Raw genomic sequence first — 26,257 nt, 5'->3', positions numbered from 1 at the left:
AGACACTCGCCGCAGAATTCCCAGCCTCTGACCTGCTCTTGTAGCCACAGTATATGGCTGGTCCAGTTCAGTTTCTGATCAATGGTAACCCCAGGATGCTGATAGTGGGGGATTCAACGATGGTAATGCCATTGAATGTCATGTGAACCACGCGTACCAGAAAGCTGAAAACAGAAAATGCTGGAGATACTCAGCAGGTCAGGCAGCAGCTGTGAAGAGAGAAACAGAGTTAGCGTTTCAGGTCCATGACCTTTCGTCAGAACTGGAAAAAAGCCGGAAATGGAACAGATTTTTAAGCAAGTGTAGGGGCTGGGAAAGGGGGGAGGGGATGAAAGAACAAAAGGGAAGGTCTGTGATAGGATGGAAGGCAAGAGCGGTTAAGAGACATTAAGAGACATTCAAGGCAAAAGGAGATGGTAATGGGACAGGTTAAGAAACAAAGGATGGCTCTCGATGAAGTGTGAATTGCGCCGGCAGAATGAAAGACAGCTGCCATGTGGGGGAGAAGAACAGACACAGGTGTGGATAATAAAAAATATATATATGATAGGGGTCGAGGTTATGGTCTGAAATTGTTGAACTCTGTGTTGAGTCCAGAAGGCTGTAAAGTGCCTAATCGAAAGATGAGGTGCTGTTCCTCAAGCTTACGCTGAGCTTCCGTGGAACAATGCAAGAGGCCGAGGGCGGTGAGGTCTGAGTGGGAATGGAGCGGAGAATTAAAGTGACAGGCCACCGGAAGCTCGGAGCGGGGGGGCCCTTACGGATAGCGGTCACCCAATCTGCGTTTGGTCTCCCCAATGTAGAGGAGACCACATCGTGAGCAGCGAATACAGTATACTAGATTGCAAGAAGTACAAGTAAATCGCTGTTTCACCTGGAAGGGGTGTTTGGGGCCCTGGAAAGGGGGAAGGGGGAAGGTATAAGGGCATGTGTTGCATCTCCTGCGCTTGCACGGGAAGGTGCCGGGCAAAGGGGAAGGGGTGTTGGGAGTGATAAAGGAGTGGACCAGGGTGTCGCGGAGGGAGCGGTACCTTCAGAATGCTGAAAGGGGAGGTGAGGGGAAGATGTATTTGGTGGTGGGATCACGCTGGAGGTGGCGGAAATGGCGGAGGATGATCCATTGAATGTGGAGGCTGGTGGGGTGAAAGGTGAGGACAAGGGGAACCCTATCATGGTTCCGGGAGGGAGGAGCAGGGGTGAGAGCAGAAGTGCGGGAGATAGAATGGACACGGTCGAGGGCCGTGTCAACCACAGTAGAGGGGAATCCTCGGTTGAGGAAAAAGGAAGACATGTCGGAAGCACTAGTATGGAAGGTGGCATTGTCAGAGCAGATGCAGCGGAGACAGAGAAACTGGGAGAATGGAATAGAGTCCTTACAGGAGGCGGGGTGGGAGGAAGTGTAGTCAAGGTAGCTGTGGGAGTCAGTGGGCTTGTAGTGAATGTCAATAATCTATCCCCAGAGATGGAGATGGAGAAGTCGAGGAAGGGAAGAGTTGGAGATGGACCATGTGAAGGTGAGGGAAGGGTGGAAATTGGAAGCAAAGTGAATGAAATTATCTAGTTCAGGGCGAGAGCAGGAAACGGCACCGATACAGTCATCAATGTATCAGAAAAAGAGGTGAGGAAGGGGACCTGAGTAGGACTGGAACAAAGATTGTTCCACATATCCCACGAAAAGGCAGGCATGGCTAGGACCCAGGCGGGTTCCCATAGCAACACCTTTGATTTGGAGGAAGTGAGTGGAGTCAAAGTAGGAGTTGTTCAATGTGAGAACAAGTTCAGCCAGGCGAAGGAGGGTGGTGCTGGATGGGGACTGGTTGGGCCTCTGTTCAAGGAAGAAGCGGAGCGCCCTCAGGCCATCCTGGTGGGGGATGGAGTGTAGAGGGATTGTACGTCCATGGTGAAAAGGAGGCGTTTGGGGCCAGGAAACTGGAAACTGTTAAAGTGGCGGAGGGCATTGGAAGAGTCGCGGATGTAGGTGGGAAGAAACTGGACTAGGGGAGAAAAAAGAGTCGAGATAGGAAGAGAGAAGTTCCGTGGGGCAAGAACAGGCTGTAACGATGGGTCCACCAGGGCAGTCCTGTTTATGGATCTTGGGAAGGAGGTAGAAGCGGGCTGTGCGGGGTTGGGAAACTATGAGGTTGGTGGCCGTGGGGGGAAGATCTCCAGAGGAAATGAGGTCAGTGATAGTCTTAGAAATGGGGGCTTCATGATCGGCAGTGGGGTCATGGTCCAGGCGGAGGTAGGAGGAGGTGTCGGAGAGTTGGTGTTCAGCTTAAAAATCTGTTCCATTTCCTGCTTTTTTCCAGTTCTGATGAAAGGTCATCGACCTGAAACGTTAACTCTGTTTCTCTCTTCACAGATGCTGCCTGGCCTGCTGAGTATCTCCACCATTTTCTGTTTTTATTTCAGATTTCCAGCATCTGCAGTATTTTCTTTTTGTTTTAGTACCAGAAAGCTAATTGAGCTAATACAGCCAAGCCTGATAGTCTCCTTCTCAACATCCAACATGCACACACGCACAGTTCCAACAGGAATCACTGGATAGCGATCAAGGGAGGAAGTCCTTCACTGATTATTCCCTCGCTAACCAAGGGCCATTGAGGTCAACTGTAATGGCCCTTATAGCCCCACACCTGAGAAAAAAATGGAATCAAACCGGGAACCTTGCTGAAGATTATAAAGACATCCACAGCTGGACCATGGTGGTTCCAGTGGTGATGGGACCAAGACCATGGCATGCCAAGGAAGATGAATAATGCCAAATTTAATGTTAGACGAGAATACTGAGGTTTGATTTAGAGGGGACAGGCAAGAATTCTACAGAATCTGTCCACAGGAGATGAAATAGGTTGAGTAGAGTCCTTGATAGACCAAGCTGAACATGGGTGTTGTTATGCAGGAATAGGTTTGATGGGCCAAATACCCTTTTCTCATTCCATGCTATTTATATGGAGGCTGTGGATCTGAAATTCTGGGGGCCAGGAAGGGTAGTAATGCAGCACAATCCTGTCAGGAAGGAGCGGGGTGGGGGAGGAGGGTGTAATTTGGGGCTGAACATGGATCTACTGGGTTTCCATCCCAAGTAAGAAGCAAGTTGCCGTCTCGCTAGGGTTTGGTGCTCCTTAAACTCGCCCCCTACATCTCCAGCCAGCTTTGGGGGTTGAGTCTCGGAGATATTCCCAGGCTACCCCAGGAATTCCACCCAGCTCCCTCCCATATTGGGCCTGGCAGTGTTCCCTAGAATGCCAGAAAGAATCCTGCCCCTCTGCTTCCTTCGGAGCATTCCAAAATATTCCTGATGTAAGAAAACTCACTAAGCACTTAGTTTGAGTATAAAACAAGGCTTTAATCAACAGTTTCACAACCATGAGATTCTAGTTACATCACTAGTTCCTGGTTACAGAAACACCCTGAGCAAGCTGGGCCCACGCCTGAGTATTTATACTCCTTGGACGGCGCCACCAGCTGGCCGCCCAGTGTTATTTCGTGAGTCATTTCTTCATGAATGATAAGATTCATGACAATTCCGCGACCTTTTTCCCTTCAGCCCTTCCTGGGCCTCGGGTGTCGCTCCGGCGTCTGCCATTGGGCCGAGTCGCTCGCCCCAGCCGTGTAACTGGGCTTGTCGCAGACAGAGTCAAAGTGGCCGGTGGAAGTCCCACCTCGCGCACTTCTGTTTGCATCCGAGGGTCCGTGGAATCTCCAGCCCCCCGTATCTTTAAGTCTTTTAATGTTGTGTTTTCTTGCACTACTACACAATTCATTGTCAAGGCCTATACTTCATCCATTTACTGTCCTAAACCGAGTTCAGTCAGAACAGCTGTAACTAAAAATTAAATAGAAAAAAAACACAATGGAAGTTAAATGGTTCCATCAGGTCTCAGAGGTGCTAATTTTCCTTTTTCTCTGCTGAAAATTACTTTTATGAACACCACTTGTAAACCACGTCATCAGTGATTACTGGGATTCGATATGTCTCGTGTGAATTGCCACCCTCAAAATGGCTGCTGGATGACATCCCAGTGTCTTAAAATCAAATGGAGACAAATGAGCATCTGGGTGGACTTGACAGACTCATTTCAATTACTGATAAGTGCTGTTTATTTAATTTTTAATATCCAGCCTCAAGTATATTCCTTTTAAACAAAATATTAAATACACTGTTACACAGCAGTCATCGAGGTTAGTTCAAAGGAACGTTTAGTATAGATACGTGTATTTTTCAATAACAGGCTGTTAAAACCGAGTGAATATTGGGCTATGCTAGCGACAGTTGTCTGTTGTGAGATAGAAAGTCTCTGCTGGTGTTAGTGTGAGACAGGACGACTGTTAGTGTTAGTGTGAGACAAGGCCCAAAATTGTTCAGCCATTCCATCAGATTCTCCCATGGCTTCAATAGCAGATGCTAAACTTCAGGGAACGGTAGCATAGTGGTAATATTACTGGACTAGCAATCCAGAGGCCTGGACTAATGATCCAGAGATAAGAGTTCACAATCCCACCACGGCAGCAAGGGGAATTTAAATACAGTTAAATAAATCTGGAATAAAAAGCTAGTATTAGTAATGGTGACCATGAAACTAGTGGATTATGGTAAAAACCCATCTGGTTCACTAATGTCCTTTAGTGGAAGGAAATCTGCCGTCCTTAAACAGTGTGGCCTATACGTGACTCCAGACCCACAGCAATGTGGTGGACTCTTAACTGCCCTCTGAAATGGCCTAGCAAGCCATTCAGTTGTAGTCAAGAAGACAACTCACCACCACTCTCTAAGTATGGGATGTTCCATTGACCCTGCACACTCCAGTAGGGTATGTGCTTGTTGGCCTGAGCAATATTGGGTTAGGTTGTCAGTGCCATTTTGAAAAAGTGGCCTCGATTTTAACCTCCTTGCCCAGCGAGAATGGCATGTGGGAGGGGTTAAAACTAGACGAGTTGTTCCTGAACTCCTTTTAAAATCGGCCAGGGTGCCTGTTTATTAATACCACTGCTCCTGTACTAATACTGCTGTGAGTTAGTGCCTGTATTAATATCATTGTGAGTTAGTGTCTGTATTAATACTAGTGTAAGTTAGTGTCTGTACCTCTGTGATTGATTTGCAAAAGACAACAAATGTTAGGGATGATTCTACAATTGGCCCTCCTAGCGTGGTGTGGCACTCGCAGGGAGTGCATTGTGGGCTCATAGCCTCTAGTTTACCATCCATTAAAATGAAACGACCAGAAAATCAATTTTCCAAAATGTATTTGCTGGAAGCGCCATTCCCCGCAGGAAACGCCACTCCCTGCTGGAAGCGCCATTCCCCGCAGGAAACGGCACTCCCTGCTAGAAGCACCACTCCCTGCTGGAAGCGCCATTCCCCGCAGGAAACGGCACTCCCTGCTAGAAGCACCACTCCCTGCTGGAAGCGCCATTCCCCGCAGGAAACGTCACTCCCTGCTGGAAGCACCACTCCCCACTGGAAAAGCCGATACCCGCTGGAAGGCCGCTCCCTGCTGGAAGCGCCGCTCCCTGCTGGAACTGCCGAACCTCGCTGGAAGCGCCAATCCCTGCAGGAAGCACCGATCACTGCTGGAAGCACTGCTCCCTGCTGGAAGTGCCGATCCCCGCTGGAAGCGCCGATCCCCACAGGAAGCGCCAATCACTGCTGGAAGCACCGCTCCTTGCTGGAAGCACTGCTCCCCGCTGGAAGTGCCGATCTCTGCTGGAAGCACTGCTCCCTGCTGGAAATGCCGATCCCTGCTGGAAGTGCCAATCCCTATTGGAAGCGCCGATCCCCGCTGGAAGCACTGCTCCCTGCTGGAAGCGCCGATCCCCACAGGAAGTGCCGATCCCTGCTGGAAGCACTGCTCCCTGCTGGAAGTGCCGATCCCTGCTGGAAGCACTGATCCCTGCTGGAAGTGCTGATCCCTGCTGGAAGTGCCGATCACTGCTGGAAGCACCGATCCCCATAGGAAGCGCCGATCCCTGCTGGATGCGTTGATCCCTGCTGGAAGCGCCGATCTGGAAGCGCCGATCCCCACAGGAAGCACCGCTCCCCACAGGAAGCGCCGATCTGGAAGCGCCGATCCCCGCAGGAAGCGCCGATCTGGAAGCGCCGATCCCCGCAGGAAGCGCCGATCCCCGCAGGAAGCACCGATCTGGAAGCGCCAATTGCAGAATGATTCTCATTATTCCAGTTCAGTGAAGAAAAACAGAATTTCTGCAATAAATTTCACTCACCATCTGATCTGAGGAAATAGCTTCTCGGCAGTAAGTACTCATTAAAGTCAAAAAACAGCTGTGGCATTAATAGCTGCTGGCTCGGATTATCAAGCTTGTCACCAATGTGATGGCGCTGGTCGGAAAGGCAGGGTCTTGTGGTCAGAGGTGAGGAAAGTGGTAGCTCTGCCTTGTCTGTTATCCCAACAGCAATAACATTACACTTGGCTGAAAGAATTCATCCAGGTCAACGCACTTTCCACTGAACAGCAGCTTCTGTACAATGCTGTCTAACAACTTCATAAAAAATGTAAGAACCTTAGCAAACAGGCACAATAATTCATTTGTGATGGCTGTTTCGACACACTCCCCATCTGCTGTTACAGAAACAATTACCAACAATTAGCCCTCTGCTGTCACAGGCCTGGGTACGGTGCATTCAGAAGGGAATAATTGAAGGCATGGTTAATAATCAGATGTAGTTAAAAGGTTGAGCCGTGGCTCAGTGGGTAGCACACCTCGCCTCTGAATCAGAGCAGTTGTGGGCTCAAGTCTCAATCCAGGGACTTGAGCACAGAAATCTAGGCTGACACTCCAGTGCAGTGCTGAGGGAATGCAGCAGTGTTGGAGGTGCTGTCTTTCTGATGAGACGTTAAACCCCAGCCCTGTCTGCTCTCTCAGGTGGATGTAAAAGATCCCATGACACTATGTCAAAGAAGAGCAGGGGAGTTATTCCCAGTGTGCTGGTCAATATTTATCCCTCAATCATCATCACTAAAATAGATAACCTGGTCATTATCATGTTGCTGTTTGTGGGAGCTTGCTGTGTGCAAATTGGCTGCCGCGCTTCCTGCATTACAACAGTGACTACACTTCAAAAAGTGCTTCATTGGCTGTAAAGCGCATTGAGACATCCGGTGGTCGTGAAAGGCGCTATAGAAATGCAAGTCTTTTTTTTCTTTTTTCTATAAAAGTGAGTGTACCCACAATGGTTCAGTTTGCACGTGCCCGCTGTGGTACTTGGCCTTAGAGCCCACTAAGACTCCAGGTTCCATCCATGTTCTGTGCTGAGTTCACTGATTTCAACTCAGACAGTCATAGGAGCACTATAGTTGGCATGAGTGTGCCTGAGTTGGAGGCAGCAATCAGCCATTGCCGATAGCCAAAGTTATCCAATGTCTCCTGTGTGGGAGCACTTGGAATCAGGCTAGGTTTTCATGCCTCCCACAGTGGAATGGCATACCAGTGCTTGCTGCCTAGCCTCACACGTGAAGAATGGCTGCCCGATCAAGGTTTTAGAAACATAGAAACATAGAAGATAGGAGCAGGAGTCGGCCGTTCGGCCCCTCGAGCCTGCTCCGCCATTCAATGCGATCATGGCTGATCATCCAAATTCAGTACCCTGTCCCTGCTTTCTCCCCATATCCCTTGATCCCTTTAGCCTTAAGAAATATATCCAACTCCTTCTTGAATATATTTAATGAATTGGCCACAACTGCCTTCTGTGGTAGAGAATTCCACAGGTTCACCACTCTCTGGGTGAAGAAATTCCTCCTCATTTCTGTCCTAAATGGCTTACCCCTTATCCTTTTTTAAATTGTTTTTTGTTTTTCATACAGACCCCAGCATCTGCAACATTTGACCCCTTGTGACCCCACCTCATTGTTCTTTGATGTAATGTTTTCCTGACTGACCTGTTTGGACACCATTCACACCTTTGATTGCTGTGATTATCTCTCTGCCGAGGTGTGATAAAGGGCAGTTAGAAAGATTACCTGTAATCATCTGGCCGTGTTCTCTGACTATATAAGCTGTGTCTTTATGCATCTCTTCACTTCACCTGACGAAGGAGCAGCGCTCCGAAAGCTTGTGATTTCAAATAAAGCTGTTGGACTATAACCTGGTGTTGTGTGACTTCTCACATTTGTCCACCCCAGTCCAACACTGGCATCTCCACATCATGGCCCTTATCCTTAGTTTTGGAGAGCAACCAGCTCCTGTGAAACATTGCTCCTCATTAATTGTGCTACAGTTTGAATATTGCACTCCACTTTTAAGAAGGATGTCAAGGCCATGGAGAACGTGCAGATGAGATTCACTGAGATGATACTGTTACCGCCGAATTGGAGCCTGAACGGACCCAGTGATATACAGGGTTCGACGTATACCCAACTTCGACTTATAGAGCAATAAACTCAGACTACTGCGGACCTTGCTGGAATGTGCGAGTACACTTTTATTTACAGAGCGCTCTGGGAGAAGTGCTATACACCCCCTTGGTGCAATCGCCAGCTTCTCAGCTTTACAATAGCAGCCGCGCTCCTTTTATACAATTTAAAAACAGGAAAGATACCATATTACATTAATTCCTTGGCCAATCTGGTACTTTAGCATCCTTTAACTTTGGCCAATCCGATACCTTAGCAACCCTTAATCACATTCTGTCAAAAACAAGTTGATTATATTATTATACCGTTAGCAAACAACTTAATTATATTACTGTTCTGTACAAGTGACATCACACGTTTGGTGTAAGCAGATCAAGTCAGCTGTCTGTTATGCCAGTGTCTGCAAAATGTCAATGAATGTCAAGTATTTCAGCAGGCACTACGGTGCCATTTTAAAATTTCCTCCAACAATACCAGGATGGGAGAATTTAGTTATGAAGAAATACTTGGAAAAACTGGGGCTCTTTTCATTAGAACAAAGAAGGTTAAGAGCAGAGATAACAACAGAAAATGCTGGAAACACTCAGCAGGCCAGGCAGCATCCGTGGAGAGAGAAACAGAGTTAACGTTTCAGGTCTGGGACCCTTCGTCAGGACTGGAAATGTAACATATTAAGCAGGTGCAGAGACAGGAGGGGAGGAAGGAATTGAAAGAATATCCTGTACCTTTGTAAGAGGCAAGAAAGATAAAATGTTGCAAATGGGAGTGGCAAAAATCATACAGCATGAAAAATGGGGGCAGAGGTTATTATCTGAAATTGTTGAACTCGATGTTGAGTCCGGAAGGCTGTAAAGTGCCTAATCGAAAGATGAGGTGCTGTTCCTCGAGCTTACGTTGAGCTTCAACGTTAACTCTTGTTTTTCTCTCCACGGATGCTGCCTGGCCTGCTGAGTATTTCCAGCATTTTCTGGTGTTATTTCAGATTTCCAGCATCCGCAGTATCTTGCTATTGTATTAAGGTTAAGAGCAGATCTGATGGAGGCGTTCAAGATGCAGAAGGGTTTAGATAAAGAAAACAGGGGGAAAACTATTTCCACTGGTCGGTGAGTCAGTAACCAGAGGGCATAAATTTAAGATCATCACCGAAAGACCAAAGGGAAAGATTTAAGGTAATTTTTTTCATGCGGTTGGGTTGTTAATGCTCCACCACAAACAGTGGTGGAAGTAGATTCCATGATGGCTTTTAAAAGAGAAGTGGGTGTGTATTTGAAAAAGAAAAACCTGAAAGAGTATGAGGAAAAGGCAGGGGAATGGGACGGGATGGGTAACGCTTTCAGGCACGATGAACTGAGTGACCTCTTTCTGTGCCGCCAAAGTCTATGGTTCTATCGCAACATAAATCGGGTGTGTCTGGGAAAGGTGAAAAGAGGACACATTTTCCGCTCTGGGCACACTTCTGCTGCACCCGAGAGAAAGAAACTTTTCCTTCCCAAGGACGTTTGCATTGCCCGGGGGAAACTCGCGTTTCAGGCCAGTCATTGACTGGACCTTGAGCATCGGAAGCCTTCAGCCACGTATCAGGTCCCGAACACACAATCATCCTGTGGGTGGGAAGAATACCTCAAATTAAAATACAACACTTGCCCTATTGTCTTCGGCCTGCGCCCGGGATAGCCACAGACTTCCTGGGCTCCAGGGGGCAGTCCATGGCATCGGGTTTCAGAAGCCCCCCCCCTCCTTCACTTGGGTGCCCAGCCATGAGTAAAACGAAGCAGGAGGCTGGTAACAAGCCCTCCGGCATCATTTCAATAGTAGCGCTGGGCCGCTGCCTTCCACAGACGTGGGCCCAGTTGTCTCCTGTGAGGAAGCCCCGATATAGAAACACAGAAGATAGGAGCAGGAGTAGGCCATTCGGCCCCTCGAGCCTGTTCCGCCATTTAATGAGATCATGGCTGATCATCCAAATTCAGTACCCTGTCCCTGCTTTCTCCTCATATCCCTTGATCCCAATAGCCTTAAGTGATCCCTTTACCCTTAAGATATCCCAGCAGGGCACCATGGGGCAGGAGACGTAATGCAACGAGTGTCCGACTCGCCAGGTGCAGGGCAGAGGAAAATCTACCCTGATTGGAGGCACAACAATAAGGGGGTAAAGATTTGTCTTGCCGGTAGAGCAAAGCGGGCGGTATCGAGTCGGCCGCCCATTATACTCCCCAGCCCGATCGTCCGTTCCTTTGCCTTCAATAGAACTGAATATTGGGCGGGCATTTAGCAGGCGACCCATCTAGTGCTACCCCAATACGAACCCCAAGATGTTTCAGACGGCACAGAGCTGTGCCAGGAAGTGGTAAGGATGCGGGTTTGAGCCTGCTGTTTCCCCAAGCCCTCCTTATAAAGGAATGAAAGTAAAAATCAGAAGGGAGGTCAACAAGGACCGCCTCAGCCCCCCTGCCCTCCCCCCCCCCCCCCCAACCACCCCCGCTTCCTGTTCTTTCCTGGAGACCAGCGGCCTAGGAGCCGCTCTCGTGCCTGTCTTCCCAACGTGCGCGAGGCATGTGGTGCAAAGGGAGATCATACTTTATATTAAGTAGGGTACAGTGCCTCGGGGTCACATTGTATAAATCATGCAGTGATGTTCTCAACCATCCAACTTGTCTTGTTCCGTAAAATATTTATTGTTCCGAAAAGAATCAAGAAGAGCTTTCGCCTTTTATTCAGTATTGAAGCATGAGGTCTGGAAGAAGCTAAGATAATGGGAACGTGTTGACGACCTGAGATCCTGGTCACCGCAATATATAGGAAATGGAGACACTGCAGCAACGTTTGATCGTCATTTTATAGCCGGAGAAAATCCGAGGCCGCTCCTTCAGGTGTTGAGCTCCTTACTTCGTAGAAAGTACAGCAGCTGGAGTCAGAATGTTAGCCATAAATAAAATACAGACGGAACAAAGGATACACAAGCATTCCAAGCCTCAAATATCACTGCTTCGGGGCGTAGGAGTCAAAACTTACCCAAGATTAATGGTCGACTTTATGACCCTAATGGATGTCTGTTTTTCCCCTCTGGGGAATCCCTTACAGCTCCAAACCTTGGTAAATGCAAGTCTTGAAATTAGGGTCAGGCAGTGAACCACACTGCGCCGTTCTGCTCATCAGTGTCTCAAGGTAAGATCCCAGTAAACAACAAAAAATCTCTCGTGGGGCCAGAGTAGCATCAACCATAAACTACCACTGGGGTTGCTGAGTTAGGACATTAATTGGGTGTGACGCTGGTTCAGGCACAGTTCAATTTGTTGCTGTGTTTGGTAGATCAGTGTGGGATACTGAATGTGAAGTGTAAATAGTACTGCAACTGTATCTTGAGGGAGAAGATATAGGGGGGAAAAATTCAGTATCGCCCCATTTTGGGGCGCCATTATCGGCCGTGCGCAAAGTTTAGCGCTTGGCGATAATTATCGCCTCCGACGGCAAACTTGGCTTTTATCGCCCCTGGAGGTGATTGGAGCGCTAAATCAGGCGCTTCACACCTGTCTTAAGGCGCAAAGGCCGAGGAGCGAGGCGCTCCCTCAGAGCGCGGGCGAAGCAAGGAAGGGCAAATCAAAATGAACCTGCAAAGTGCTGCTCAGTACCCAAAACTCCTTCACACAGCGCTGAATCTCTCCAGAAGTCTCTCTCTCTCTCTCTCTCAGAATGCGTGGTGCAAAAATGTCACCGACAAAAAAAAGGCAGGAAGCGGTCGCCTTTAAATAGCGCCCCCCCAGTCCCTTTCTGACAGAAAAACGCTCCCCTCAACCTGTCGTTGCTAGCGGCAGGCGGTAAGGCAGGGGGCGCCACTCAATATCCGGTCCGGGGCGCTACCGGAGCGTTGCCCACTTGACTGACGTCACGATCTGCCGGCGCAGGAGATCGTGGCGGTAGTGTTTAGCGCCGCCGCAAAATGTCTAGTTAATTTCGCGAGCGGCGCAAACATCGCCGCGCCCGGGTGCTAGTTGCTTTGCTCCCCATTAGCGCCCTCTTAAGGCGCTAACGGGAGGCACAAACAACTGAATTTTTCCCCCAGAGTGTCACAGGGGCACACAGATGTAAGAGGGATTGGAAACATTGCTACATCTTCAGCAGCAGACACCAAAGGCCATATTTTCCTCTCCTTGCTAATTTTAAGGATGAAGTAAATGAGTAAACAGTAACACGATATCAGCCGTAACAGCCACTGGCCCCTTTCTCCCTCATATCAAAAATGGATTGATGCAAATTATCAGAAAGTGAAAAAAAATGCAGATGTTTACTCGTTAGGCCCTTGGTAAAAAGGCTAATAATGAAATACTTGTGTAGAATTATGTGTGTGTGGGGGGGGGGGGTGGTGGGCAGTTAGGGTTAAAGTTAGGGTTAGATTTAACTTCAGCCCAGCCCTAGTGTTAAAGCAAATAATAAGGCAGGATCATGTCGTTACATTACAGTACTACTTATGCATGTTCAAGGCTTTTTTTTAAATTTAGTAACCTAGAGTGAAGGAACAAGAAAAAAGAATTTGCATTTATATAGCGCCTTTCACGACCTCAGGGCATCCCAAAGCGCTTTCCAGCCAATGAAGTACATTTGAAGTGTAGTCACTGTTGGAATGCCGGAAACACAGCAGCCAATTTGCACACAGCAAGCTCCCACAAACAGCAAACAGCAATGACCAGATAATCTGTTTTTAGTGATGTTGATTGAGGGATAAATATTGGCCAGGACACCGGGGAGAACTCCCCAGCACCACTTCAAAATGGTGCCATGGTACTTTTACGCCCACCTGAGAGGGCAGACGGGGCCTCGGTTTAACATCTCATCTGAGCGACGGCACCTCCGACAGCGCAGCACTCCCTCAGCTCTGCACTGGAGTGTCAGCCTAGATTTATGTGCTCAAGTCTCGAGTGGGACTTAAACCCACAACCTTCACTGACACGGAGGTGAGAGTGCTACCCACTGAGCCACGGCTGATACTATAACTGACTATAACTATAACTGACAATAATATTATGCAGGGTCATTTCCAGACAATAGTTGAATTCTGATGTATAATTTTTTTTTTAAGTATTCACTGTGTCATGTTAGTAATACCGCAGTTATGAGATGTATCAAATGGCAGTAAAATATTGGAGTACTGATCCTATCTACTGTCACCTTTGGATTGCAGGAGCCCAGCAACCATTAACTGGCTCCCGGCACATAAACTGCTTAATCCAAGGAATGGAGGTAGACTTGTAGAACCAGTTCTTAGCTGTGTCTACGAGCCTGCCACTGGTCTAGGAAGTTGTACTTCATGCCAAGCTCCTGGAATCTGAATTGAAAGACCAGTGTAAAAGGTTTTTTCCACTGAAACATAAGGACCGTCAACCAAATATTGTGTTGCTTAAGAGCCCGGTGGAGTGTGTGGAGTCAAAGTGATGTACTGGGTTTTGTGTCCTCTTCACTTCAGCATATATAGATGCATTTAAGATCTAGGTAGATGAAGGGGATTGACAGGGTTGATGCTGAGAGGTTGTTTCCCCTGGCTGGCGTGTTTAGAACTAGGGGGCATAGTCTCAGGATAAAGGGTCGGCCATTTAAGACTGAGATGAGGAAGAATTTCTTCACTCAGAGGGTTGTGAATCTTTGGAATTCTCTGCCCCAGAGGGCTGTGAATGCTGAGTCTTTGAGTATATTCAAGGCTGAGATCGATAGATTTTTGGACTCTAGGGGAATCAAGGGATATGGAGATCGGGCGGGAAAGTGGATTTGCGGTCAGTGATCAGCCATGATCTTATTGAATGGCGGAGCAAGCTCGAGGGGCCTGCTCTTATTTCTTATGTTCTTGTAAACACATGAGGGAGAAAGGAATAGAAGGTTATGCAGATAGGCTTAGATGAAGAGGGGTGGGAGGAAGCTCATGTGGAGCATAAACACTAGCACTGACCACTTGGACCGAATGGCCTGTTTCTGTGCTGTACATTCTATGTAATTCTATAGTGCTGTGTTCCTCACAACTTGTTCATTAGTCTAGTTCGCTGCATATTCCTCATCTCCCCCTATCACTTCATAATACAATATTTACCAGCCCCGCATCTATCGCTCAATGATGGCGATCCATGAGGATGCCCCATCTCTGTGTATTTTTCTGTTTGAGCACTCATGCACAGTCACTTTATCTTCTTACAGTCCCTCAGCTCTGTTTTTCAGAATAGACTGCTGACTTCATTTTGTTATTTTCACTATAGAAACATACACTACAAACCTGTACATTATAACTGAACTCTTAGAAACATCCGTCCCAGTAGGCCATGAGAGAATTTGTACTGGAGAATGAAGCCTTAATCCATTCAGAGACTTGCTGGTACTGGCGACAGAAGTGAATACATATATACACGTGCACACACACACACACATAACTATACTCACACATGCACACACACATATACACTCTATCTAAACAGTTCACCATTTAAAACACCTCTATCAAATCTCCTCTTAGCCTTCTATGCTCTAAGGAGAACAACCCCAGCTTCTCCAGTCTATCCATGTAACTGTACTCTCTCATCTCTGGAACCATTCTAGTAAATCTCTCCAAAGTCTTCACATCCCTCCTAAATTGTGGTGCCCAGAATTGGACACAATACTCTAGCTGGGGCCGAACTAATCTTTTATACAGGTTTAGCATAACTTCCTGGATTTTGTACTCTATACCTCTATTTATAAAACCCAGGATCCCATTTGCTTTATTAACCGCTTTGTTAACCTGACCTGCCACCTTCAAAGATTTGTGCACCAACACCCCCAGGTCTCTCTGTTCTTGCATCCCTTTTAAAATTGTACCATTTAGCTTGTATTGTCTCTCCTCATCCTTTCTACCAAAATGTATCGCCTCACACTTTTCTGCATTGAGTTTCATCTGCCATGTGTCCGCCCATTCCACCAGCCTGTCTATGTCCTCTTGAAGTCTATTACGATCTTCCTCACTATTTACTGCACTTCCAAATTTTGTGTTATCTGCAAATTTCAAAATTGTGCCCTGTACCCCCAAGCCCAAGTCATTAATGTTATTCGAAAACAACAGTGGTCCCAGTACTGAACCTTGGGGAATTCTCTACTCCAGAGGGCTGTGGAGGCTCAGTCGTTGAGTATATTGAAGACAGAGATCGATAGATTTTGGGATATTAAGGGAATCAAGGGATATGGGGATAGTGCAGGAAAGTGGAGTTGAGGTAGAAGATCAGCCATGAACTTATTGAATGGCGGAGCAGGCTCGAGGGGCCAAATGGCCGACTCCTGCTCCTATTTCTTATGTTCTTATGCCACTGTATAGCTCCCTCCAGTCTGACAGCCATTCACCACAACTCTCTGTTTTCTGTTGCTTAGTCAATTTTGTACCCATGCTGCTCCTGCCCCTTTTATCCCATGGCCATCAATTTTGCTAAGAAGCCAAATATGTGGTACTTTATCAAACACCTTTTGAAAGTCTATGTACACAACATCAAGTGCACTGCCCTCATCCACCCTGTCTATTACCTCATCAAAAAACTCAAGTTAGTCAAACACAATTTGCCTTAATAAATCTGTCTGGCTCTCCTTCATCAGTCCATATTTGTCCAAGTGTCTGTCAATTTTCCTTCTCCCCTTTTTTGAACAAGGGGGTGACATTTGCAATCCTCCAGTCCTTTGGCACCACCACTGTATCTAAGGTGGATTGGGGCCAGCATCTCTGCAATTTCCACCCTTATTTCCCTCAGCAACCTAGGATGCATTGCATCTGGACCGGGTGACCTATCCTGGTACCTCCTTTATCTATTTTTTATCTCAACCAGTATCCCAGCAACCTCCTCATTTACCATAGCTTTGGCAAAGTCCCCTTCATTGGTAAATACCAATGCAAAGTATTCATTTAGTACCTCAGCTATGCCTTCTACCTCTGCCAATAGATCACCGTTTTGGACCCTAATCAACCACACCACTGCGCTGACAACCCTTTTACTGTTTCAGCTCCTACTTAGTATACAATGACTCCCAAAGCAAAGTGCACTTAAGCGGGTATTGGGTGAGAACAGGGTCAGCTTCACCTGTGATGTCCCTTCACAAATAGCCTTCCAACCCTTATAGTCTAGACACACAACCAGAATAACCACTTGGGTGGCTTAACGGACAATGGCTATTGCAGGTGGGACTGAACCCCAGTGTGAGCTAACAGCTTCGTGAGAGGTTTTAAAAAAAGGAAAGATTTTTTTTTAACTTAAAATGTGTTTATTGAAAGCGGCCAAAGCCAGAAGATTGGATTCTGTTGCTAGCTTAACAAGACTTTATTGAGCTATTTGTAACAGAAAGTGAAGAACAGGTGTGAGATGCATGTCTGAACAGAATGACCCATGTTGAAAGGTCGGAGGAAGAACAGATGATAATTACAGCACGCAGGTGGTGGAAACTGAGACTTCATGTGACGCTGCACTGCAGGTCACCCCATCGCTGGTAGAAACATTGCTGTGCATTAACTTTCATTGTTCCTAAATGTATGGACAAGCACTCCAGATGGCTTCAAAGGCACACCGCTCAGTGTGGTCCTCAGGCATAGGAGGAGCAGGCTCAATGGACTGTGTGGCCTACTCCTTTTCCTGTAGCATGTAGCCCAGGAAGGTTGAAGCTGCGATGTCCACTGAGCGCGTTGATCCAGGCTGCGACGCTACAAAAGGCTGCAGCAGTGGTGGGTTAAGAAGTTAGGGATGATTCCTATTCCCGACCAGCGACTCCCGGCTGAAAAGGGCTTGCTTGTATTTGGACACTGGGTAAGCATGGGATCAGGCTCAGCAGCTCGTGATCAAGTAGTCTGCCAACACTCATTGACCTGGAGTCACACATTGAGAATGGCAACTTGGGCAAGGATGGTGGTGGCAGCTGGCAATAATGGAACTGTAGCCACAGCAAGAGTCCGCCTCATCAGAAGAGGGAACTGAAAAGTATCCACGAGACATTTTTGTTTAAGTTCATATCTTGTTTCTCTTTTACAGGCAGAACAGCCCAGAGATAACTGGATCGTTACAAAGGTAGGGCCTTGGCTTCTCTTCAGTGAAAATACGTGTACTGTTAATCAGATTGATGTACCATTCCTTTTCAGTTTGAACTGGGAGTCACTTTTCCTGTTTTGCGGCATTGCTCTAAGTCTACATTATATCGAAAGAATGGAATTTGGGACGATTCTTGAGGTGGGAGGGAGTGCATTCTTTTGTAGAACCAGCAAATCATTTGATTTTTCCGGCTCGGAGGTCTTGTATGCCCCTGCTGATTTCCTCAGTGAGGTTTCTGAAGGTCACAAGGTATAAACACAGATGAGGAAAGCTATTCACTGCATCTGAGCTCATCCATGTAGAAAACATGGTCACAACCAGTCACATCTAACTGCCCCTCAAATGACTTCTAATCTTTTTTTCCTCCACTACCCTCGTTTGTTGCATGTATTAAGCACTCACTGTTTGCAGAAGAATTTACTGACATCAGTCCTAAATTTGCCTTTTCTCAGTCTGAACCTACGCCTCTTGACCTTATTTCTTGATATACTTTGAATTAACACTCTTGTTGGAACAACAACTTGCATTCATATAACGCCTTTAACATAGGAAAACCTCCCAAGGCTCTTCATCAGACACAAATTGACACCGAGCCAAAGAAGGAGATATTAGGAGGGATTAAAAGCTTAGTCAAAGATGTAGGTTTTAAGGAGTGTCTTCAAGGAGGAGAGGTGGTGAGATCATAAGATGTAGGAGCAGGAATAGGCCAATCGGCCCCTCGAGCCTGCTCCGCCAATCGGCCCCTCGAGCCTACTCCGCCATACGGCCCCTCGAGCCTGCTCTGCCACACGGCCCCTCAAGCCTGCTCCGCCAATCAGCCCCTCGAGCCTACTCCGCCATACGGCCCCTCGAGCCTGCTCCGCCACACTGCCCCTCGAGCCTGCTCCGCCAATCAGCCCCTCGAGCCTACTCCGCCATACGGCCCCTCGAGCCTACTCCGCCATACGGCCCCTCAAGCCTGCTCCGCCAATCAGCCCCTCGAGCCTACTCCGCCATACGGCCCCCCAAGCCTGCTCCGCCAATCAGCCCCTCAAGCCTACTCCACCATACGGCCCCTCAAGCCTGCTCCGCCAATCAGCCCCTCAAGCCTACTCCGCCATACGGCCCCTCGAGCCTGCTCCGCCATTCAATAAGATCATGGCTGATCCAATCTTGGCCTCAATTCCACTTTCCCGCTCTCTCCCCATACCCCTTGACTCCCTTGTAGTTGAAATATCTGTCAATCTCCACCTTGAATATATTCAATGACCCAGCCTCCACAGCTCTCTGGGGTAGAGAATTCCAAAGAGTCACGACCCTCTGAGAGAAGAAATTCCTCCTCATCTCCGTTTTAAATGGGCGACCCCTTATTCTGAAACTATGTCCCCTAGTTCTAGATTCCCCCACGAGGGGAAACATCCTCTCAGCATCCACCCTGTCAATCCCTCTAGGAGGCAGAAAGTTTTAGGTATTCCAGAGCTTAGGCCCTAGGCAGCTGAAGGCACGGCCGCCAATGTAAGTCTGCAAGGACAGGAGTGATGGGTAAGCAGGACTTGGTGCGGGATAGGGATATGGGCGAGAGTTGAGTATTATGACTTACTGCCAAGAGTTTAATATTCACAGGGTGTTCCCTGATCTTATTAAATGCAGGTTTTTTCCAGTTACAAATTGTGGAGTTATTGCGTTTTATCAAATAATATAGAAACCCAACCTGCATCCTGTGATCAGCATGTTATCAGTATTTACCTCATACACTGAAGCACCAAAAGAGAAGTAGCAGAGGCAGATGAGTGTCAGCATGATCTTTGCACTTTGCAAGAAAGCTTCATGCTCAGGTCCACGTAATAGATGTCACCAAATTGAATAGCAACTCCCAGAAGCCCAATCCTGACACACAAAAATTATTTTTAGAAACCTATGATTATGTTTATGAAAGGACTTGACAATAAGGGGGCGTTTATGTGAAAAAGTTTTTTTTCCCACATGTCCCTTCCCCTTTCATTTGGATTGCGTTCAAGTTTGTTTCCATCAAATGGGAAATGTTTACGTCACTGTTACATTATTTGTTTTTATTCATTCTTGAGAGATGGACATCGCAAGCAAGACCAGCATTTATTGCCCATCCCTAATTGCCCTTGAGAAGGTGGTGGTGAGCCACCTTCTTGAACCGCTGCAGTCCGTGTGGTGAAGGTACTCCCACAGTGCTGTTAGGGAGGGAGTTCCAGGATTTTGACCCAGCGACGATGAAGGAACGGCCGATATACTTCTAAGTCAGGATGGTGGGTGACTTGGAGGGGAACTTGGAGGTGGTGGTGTTCCCATGCGCCTGCTGCCCTTGTCCTTCTAGGCGCTAGAGGTCGCGGGTTTGAGAGGTGCTGCCTTTAACTGGAATAACTTGGACCCTTTAGCTGCTTCGAGTGCAGAGTATTATGTGATGGGAGCGGGTATCAGGTAGTCAGCCCACCCGATCCAGGACGAAGCTGACGGATGGAAATTGGGGGTGCGTGTCCTCCCCCGCCCGAATTTCCATCAGGCACAAAGCTCGATGCCGGGAGCGCCGAATCCTAAAATGTATTCCGTACGAGTATGCTAAAACATTCCAGGAGGTCTTACAGGAAGAACGGTGGTTGGACTCACGCGCAACTGTTGAACCTAAACCCAAGGAGCAGGATTCCCTCCCTCTAGCTGTGGGAGTCCTAGGTCTTGGGCTTGATTTAGAGCAGTAGCAGGAAGGAAACTGAACAGGGAGAAGGTGGCAGGATTCCAGGAACAGGGCAATTTATAATAAAGAGTCTCATTAGTGAAAGGAGCACTGCACACTTGTCATCAACAGGACCCCATCAGTGAGAAAGCAGCTTTGGAGAGCTGCAGCCTCACAAAGGATGATCTGATCTGACGGACTGACATACTCTGGCTATGAGGATAAGTGTAGCAAACAATCCTATTGTTTACATCTACTTAAAGAAGGATGAGAGCTTTCCTCTCAGCACTTGGTGCAGCATAATCATTAGCAAGTTCCTCCTAAACAGTATTCCAAGGAAATCCCGCTCCACGGGTTGACATTTTAGTGGAAGTCTTGACAGCAGCTCATGAGACCAGCGTCTTCCTTTAAAGCCCCTCAGAGCATGTTGTTGCATGAAGGCACTGTGGGCCTGGGGTACATTTTGTGATTTAGGCCTCTGGTTTCACAACAGCTATCGGTCAGAACAAATCTTCCCCCAGTGATGCAGAGAAGCAGAAATGTTGTAACTAGGGAGCAGAGTTTGAAGAACAACGGCTTGATGGCATTGCCCGAGTCCTGGCAAACCCACTCAGGCATAGGTTCAGGAGTAGGCCATTGGGCCCCTCGTGGCTGATTTGTACCCAACTCCATTTACCCGCCTTTGCTGCCGATCCCTTGATACCCTTACCTCATAAAAATCTATCGCGCTACACAAGCAGGAGTGGCTGTACAATAAGAGTAGGCGTGTGATGCACTATCAACAACACCAAAGACTACGAGTTGAACTTATACGAAGTAGGCTTTTATTGACCAAGAACTAGAGCATGCCTCTGCTAGTGGATCCATCCTAAGAGCTCCCGGGGGAAGGGTGGTGAGTCACCTTTATACCCGGGCTTAGGGGTGGAGCCAGGGGCGGAGACATGCCCGGACCTGTACAGAGTTAACAGTGGTTTACCACACAGACATGTACAGAGTTAGCAGTGGTTTACCACATTCACCCCTCGTTTAAAAAAGAGTCCGGCGGGGTGAAGTGTTTCAAAAGTTCGTATATGAAAGTCTCTCCGGGGGTCTTGTTTGCCGTAATGATCTTCGTGGTGCCGGTTGCGGCGGTTCTTTGCCCGCGGCCACTTCTCGCGTGGGACGGAGCACTGGCGTGTCGTCCTCTCGGGGTAGGGATGGCACCGGCATGTCGTCAGTTCGTGGTAGACACCCCGGTGGTGCGTCGTGGGTAGTGGTGGTGGGTGGAGGTAGTGGATGGTGATCGATGGTGTTTCGGGTGGTACCTGAGGGTGCGAGGTCTCGAATTGAGACTGTGTCCTCCCGCCCGTCAGGATATGCCACGTAGGCGTACTGTGGGTTGGCGTGGAGGAGGTGAACCTTTTCGACCAGGGGGTCCGTCTTATGGCTCCTCACGTGTTTCCTGAGCAGGACGGGTCCCGGAGACGTTAGCCATGTGATGCCCCCGAGGTGGATTTCCTGGGGAAGACGAACATCTTCTCGTGAGGGGTGGCGTTTGTGGCAGTACAGAGCAGTGATCGTGTGGAGTGCATCGGGGAGGACACCTTGCCAGCGGGAGATTGGGAGGCCCTTGGATTTTAGGGCGAGCATGGCGGTCTTCCACACCGTTGCGTTCTCCCTCTCTACCTGTCCGTTACCCCGTGGGTTGTAGCTGGTAGTCCTGCTCGTGGCTATGCCCTTCTCGAGCAGGTACTGGCGCAGCTCGTCACTCATGAACAATGAGCCCCTGTCGCTGTGGATGTAATTGGGGAAGCCAAATATGGCGAACAGGTCGTTGAGGCACCTGATGACTGGCGCTGGTCATGTCTGGGCAGGGGATGGCGAATGGGGAAACTGGAGTACTCGTCAATAATATTGAGGAAGTACGTGTTGCGGTCAGAGGAGGGAAGGGGCCCCTTGAAATCGACGCTGAGACGTTCGAAGGGGCGGGTGGCTTTAATCAGGTGTGCCCTGTCTGGCCTATAAAAATGCGGTTTGCATTCGGCGCAGACCTGGCAGTTCCTGGTCATGGTCCTGACCTCGATGGAGTAAGGCAGGTTGCGAGCTTTAATAAAATGGAAGAACCTGGTGACCCCCGGGTGGCAGAGATCATTGTGGAGGGTCCGTAGCCTATCGACTTGTGCGTTGGCACATGTCCCACGGGATAGGGCGTCTGGGGGCTCATTAAGTTTCCCGGGCCGGTATAAGATATCGTAGTTGTAGGTGGATAACTCGATCCTCCACCGCAATACCTTATCATTTTTGATTTTCCCCCTTTGTCTGTTGTTAAACATAAATGCTACTGACCGTTGGTCAGTGAGCAGGGTGAAACGTTTACCGGCCAGGTAATGCCACCAGTGCCGTACAGCCTCCACTATCGCCTGGGCCTCCTTCTCGACTGAGGAGTGTCGAATTTCGGGGCCCTGGAGGGTCCGTGAAAAGAAGGCCACGGGTCTCCCCGCCTGGTTAAGGGTTGCGGCTAGGCCGAAGTCGGATGCATCGCTCTCCACTTGGAAAGGGATGGACTCATCCACTGCGTGCATTGTGGCCTTCGCAATGTCCTCTTTTATGAGGGTGAAGGCCGCACGGGCCTCTGCCATCAGGGGGAAGGAGGTTGACTTGATGAGGGGCCGGGCTTTGTCTGCATAGTTTGGGCACCCACTGGGCGTAGTAAGAGAAGAACCCTATCAAATCAAATCAACTTTATTGTCATTGTTAGTGCACAAGTGCAGTACAATGAAATGTAGGCTTGCGGCTCCCGAGAGTGTACAATTTGGATTAGGACACTTAACCATTTCAACATACAATTGTACATATATATTAGCATAAATATGACCATAATAAAGTGCATCGGCAGATGTGCAGGCTTTAGTGTTTATTTGTGGAGTTCAGTAGGATGACAGCCCTGGGAAAGAAGCTGTTCCTAAATCTGGTCGTACGGGTGCGAATGCATCTGTAGCGTCTTCCAGATGGTAGGAGGGCGAACAGACTGTGGCTGGGGTGGGTAGGGTCTTTGATGATGGACCGTGCCCTCCGTAGGCAGCGTTTCTGATATATATGTTCTATGGTCGGTAGCCGGGTGCCGGTAATGCGTTGGGCAGTTTTGACTACCCGCTGCAGGGCTTTCCGGTCATGGGAGCTACAGCTGCCGTACCATACCGTGATACAGTTTGTCAGGATGCTCTCTATACTGCAGCGGTAGAAGTTAGAGAGGATCGGGGGTGACAGATTACATCCCTTCAGCCTCCTCAAGAAATATAGTCGCTGCTGGGCCTTCTTCACCAGAGAGGAGGTGTTGAGGGACCAGGAGAGGTCTTCCGTGATGTGGACTCCGAGGAACTTAAAGCTGGCCACCCTTTCCACCTCCGCCCCATTGATGTGGATGGGGGTGTGACTTCCGCATCTCTTCAGGGCTTTTAGGCAGTGGGGGAGGGGTAGTTCCAGGAGGGGGCGCATTCGGTCGGGGTCGGGGCCGATGACTCCGTTTTCCACCACGCAGCCAAGAATAGCGAGGCGCGTGGTGCGGAACATACATTTTTCTCTGTTGTATGTCAGATTCAGCCGTTGGGCCGTATGGAGGAATTTTTCTAGGTTGGCGTCGTGGTCATGCTGGTCATGGCCGCAGATGGTGACGTTGTCTAGATAGGGGAAGGTGGCCTGCAGCGCGTTCTGGTCAACCATCCGGTCCATCTCCCTTTGGAAGACCGAGACCCCGTTGGTGACGCCGAAGGGGACTCGGAGGAAGTGGTAGAGGCGACCGTCTGCCTCGAAGGCCGTGTACTGGCGGTCCTCAGGCCTGATGGGGAGCTGGTGGTATGCCGACTTCAGATCAATCGTCGAGAATACCCGGTATTGTGCTATCTGGTTGACCATGTCAGATATGCGGGGAAGTGGGTATGCGTCTAATTGCGTGTATCGATTGATCGTCTGGCTGTAATCAATAACCAGGCGCTGTTTTTCGCCGGTCTTCACTACCACCACTTGGGCCTCGCCATGGGCTGGTGCTGCCCTCGATAATCCCTTCCCTCAGGAGTCTTTCTACATCTGATTTAATAAAGCTCCTATCCCCGGCACTGTACCACCTGCTTTTAGTAGCAATTGGCTTGCAGTCTTTGGCGAGGTTAGCGAACAACGGGGGGGGGTTTGACCTTCAGGGTGGACAGGCTGCATACTTTGCGCGGCGCCGTGTTTAAATTCTGCCGGCTGCAGACAGTAAGTGGGGGCAGGGGCCCGCCATATGCCATCGTGACGCTCTCCAGATGGCACTGGAAGTCTAATCCTAGCAGTACGGGAGCGCAGAGCTGTGGCAGGACGAGGAATTTAAAATCTCTGTACTCCATGCCGTTCACTGTCAGAGTCGCTACACAGTAGCCGCCGACGTCCGCCGTATGGGACGTTGAGGCCATAAAGACCTGGTGGCGTGTGGGCATAACCGATAGGGAGTAGCGTCGCACCGTGTCGGGGTGGATGAAGCTCTCCGTGCTTCCGCAGTCGAAAAGGCAATTTGTGGCATGGCCATTTACCTTTACGTTCATCATGGACCTGGCTAGTTGATGGGGCCTAGATTGGTCCAGGGTGATGGAGGCCATCGTCGAGGTCGGCGGGTCGCTGTAGTATTTGCCCGCGCTGGGGGCCTGGTCTCGAAATGGTGTCCAAGATGGCGGCTCCCCCGCGGCTGGTGGTGCCCAAAATGGCGGCCCGCACGGCTCACACGTGGTTGGTGGGGTCCAAAATGGCGGCCTGCACGGTTCACACGCGGCGCTGCTGGAATTGGGGGTCGATTTCGCCCTGCACACTCTCGCGTAGTGGCCTTTCTTGCCGCATTTGGAGCAGGTCGCGTCCTTTGCTGGGCATTGCTGTCTGGGGTGCTTGGCCTGGCCGCAGAAGTAGCATTTCTGGCCTCTGGTCATTGCAGCTGTAGTTGGGCTGCTGGCGGCTTGTGGCCTTACCGGGTCCCAAGATGGCTGCTCCCGTGACATCCACATGGCCATCCGGTCAGGGGGGTAGGCGTCCATGTTCTGGAGGGCCACGTCTAACGAGTTAGCGAGGGCCACCGTCTTCTGCAGGTCGAGCCCCCTCTGTTCCAGCAGCCTCTGCCGAGTATAGTTGGACCTGATGCCGGCTACGTAGGCGTCTCGGATCAGGTCTTCCGTGCATTCCTTGGCCGTCACCGCTTTGCAATTACAGGCCCGGCCGAGGACTCTCAGTGCCAGTAAATATTCGGCGCCCGATTCCCCGGGGCGCTGTTTTCGGGTAGCCAGGAGGTGTCTGGCGTAGACCTCGTTAACAGGCCTCACGTATTGTTCCTTTAGCGTCGCGATGGCGGCCGCGTAAGTTGTGGCGTCTCGGATGATCGAGTAGACTCGGTGGCTCACCCGTGAGTTCAAGACAAGCCGTTTCACGTCATCTGTAGTGACGGTAGTGCTGGAGGCCTCCAGGAAGGCTTCGAAACAGCTCAGCCAGTGTTCAAAGTTATTGGCTGCATCTGCTGCTTGAGGATCCAGGTCTAAACGTTCCGGCTTCAAGATTTGTTCCATGTCGAAAATTTAGTCAATAAAATTGATGCACTATCAACAACACCAAAGACTACGAGTTGAACTTATACGAAGTAGGCTTTTATTGACTAAGAACTGGAGCATGCCTCTGCTAGTGGATCCATCCTAAGAGCTCCCGGGGGAAGGGTGGTGAGTCACCTTTATACCCGGGCTTAGGGGTGGAGCCAGGGGCGGAGACATGCCCGGACCTGTACAGAGTTAACAGTGGTTTACCACACAGACATGTACAGAGTTAGCAGTGGTTTACCACAGCATGACCACGTGGGAGGGAATGCAAATCCTAACTCTGGAATGAGGTCTGAGGAGCGAGTTGGGTAGGATTGAATGGGGAATGGCGCTCAAAGGGTTGACGGTGGATAGGCAATGGCAAACATTCAAAGACCGAATGGATGAGCTACAGAATTTGTTCATCCCAGTTTGGCGTAAAAATAAAACAAAAAAGGTGACTCAACCGTGGCTAACAAGGGAAATTAGGGATAGCATAAGATCCAAGGAGAGGACATATAAATTGGCTAGAAAAAGCAATAATCCTGAGGATTGGGAGCAGTTTAGGAGTCAACAAAG

General features: G+C 49.1%; 1 protein-coding gene across 17 annotated transcripts in view; it reads left to right on the top strand.

Annotated features, from left to right (window-relative positions):
- Nucleotides 1-26,257, top strand: part of celf2 (cugbp, Elav-like family member 2) — an 897,865-nt gene that overhangs the window by 353,333 nt on the left and 518,275 nt on the right. For all 17 annotated transcript variants that reach the window (XM_086010717.1, XM_086010723.1, XM_086010728.1 and 14 more), the window contains exon 2: nt 17,384-17,419. Coding sequence is in view for 16 of the 17 variants with exons in the window: in XM_086010723.1 (XP_085866849.1) it covers nt 17,384-17,419 (36 nt within the window). In the remaining variant the exon portion in view is untranslated. The remainder of the gene's footprint in view (nt 1-17,383; nt 17,420-26,257) is intronic.

This window comes from Somniosus microcephalus, chromosome 17 (assembly GCF_052327205.1).
Source record: "Somniosus microcephalus isolate GS21.2 chromosome 17, FLI_Smic_1.0, whole genome shotgun sequence".
Taxonomy (NCBI): Eukaryota; Metazoa; Chordata; class Chondrichthyes; order Squaliformes; family Somniosidae; genus Somniosus; species Somniosus microcephalus.
Note: the sequence above shows the minus strand (reverse complement) of the source record. Positions and strands in the feature narration are given on the sequence as shown.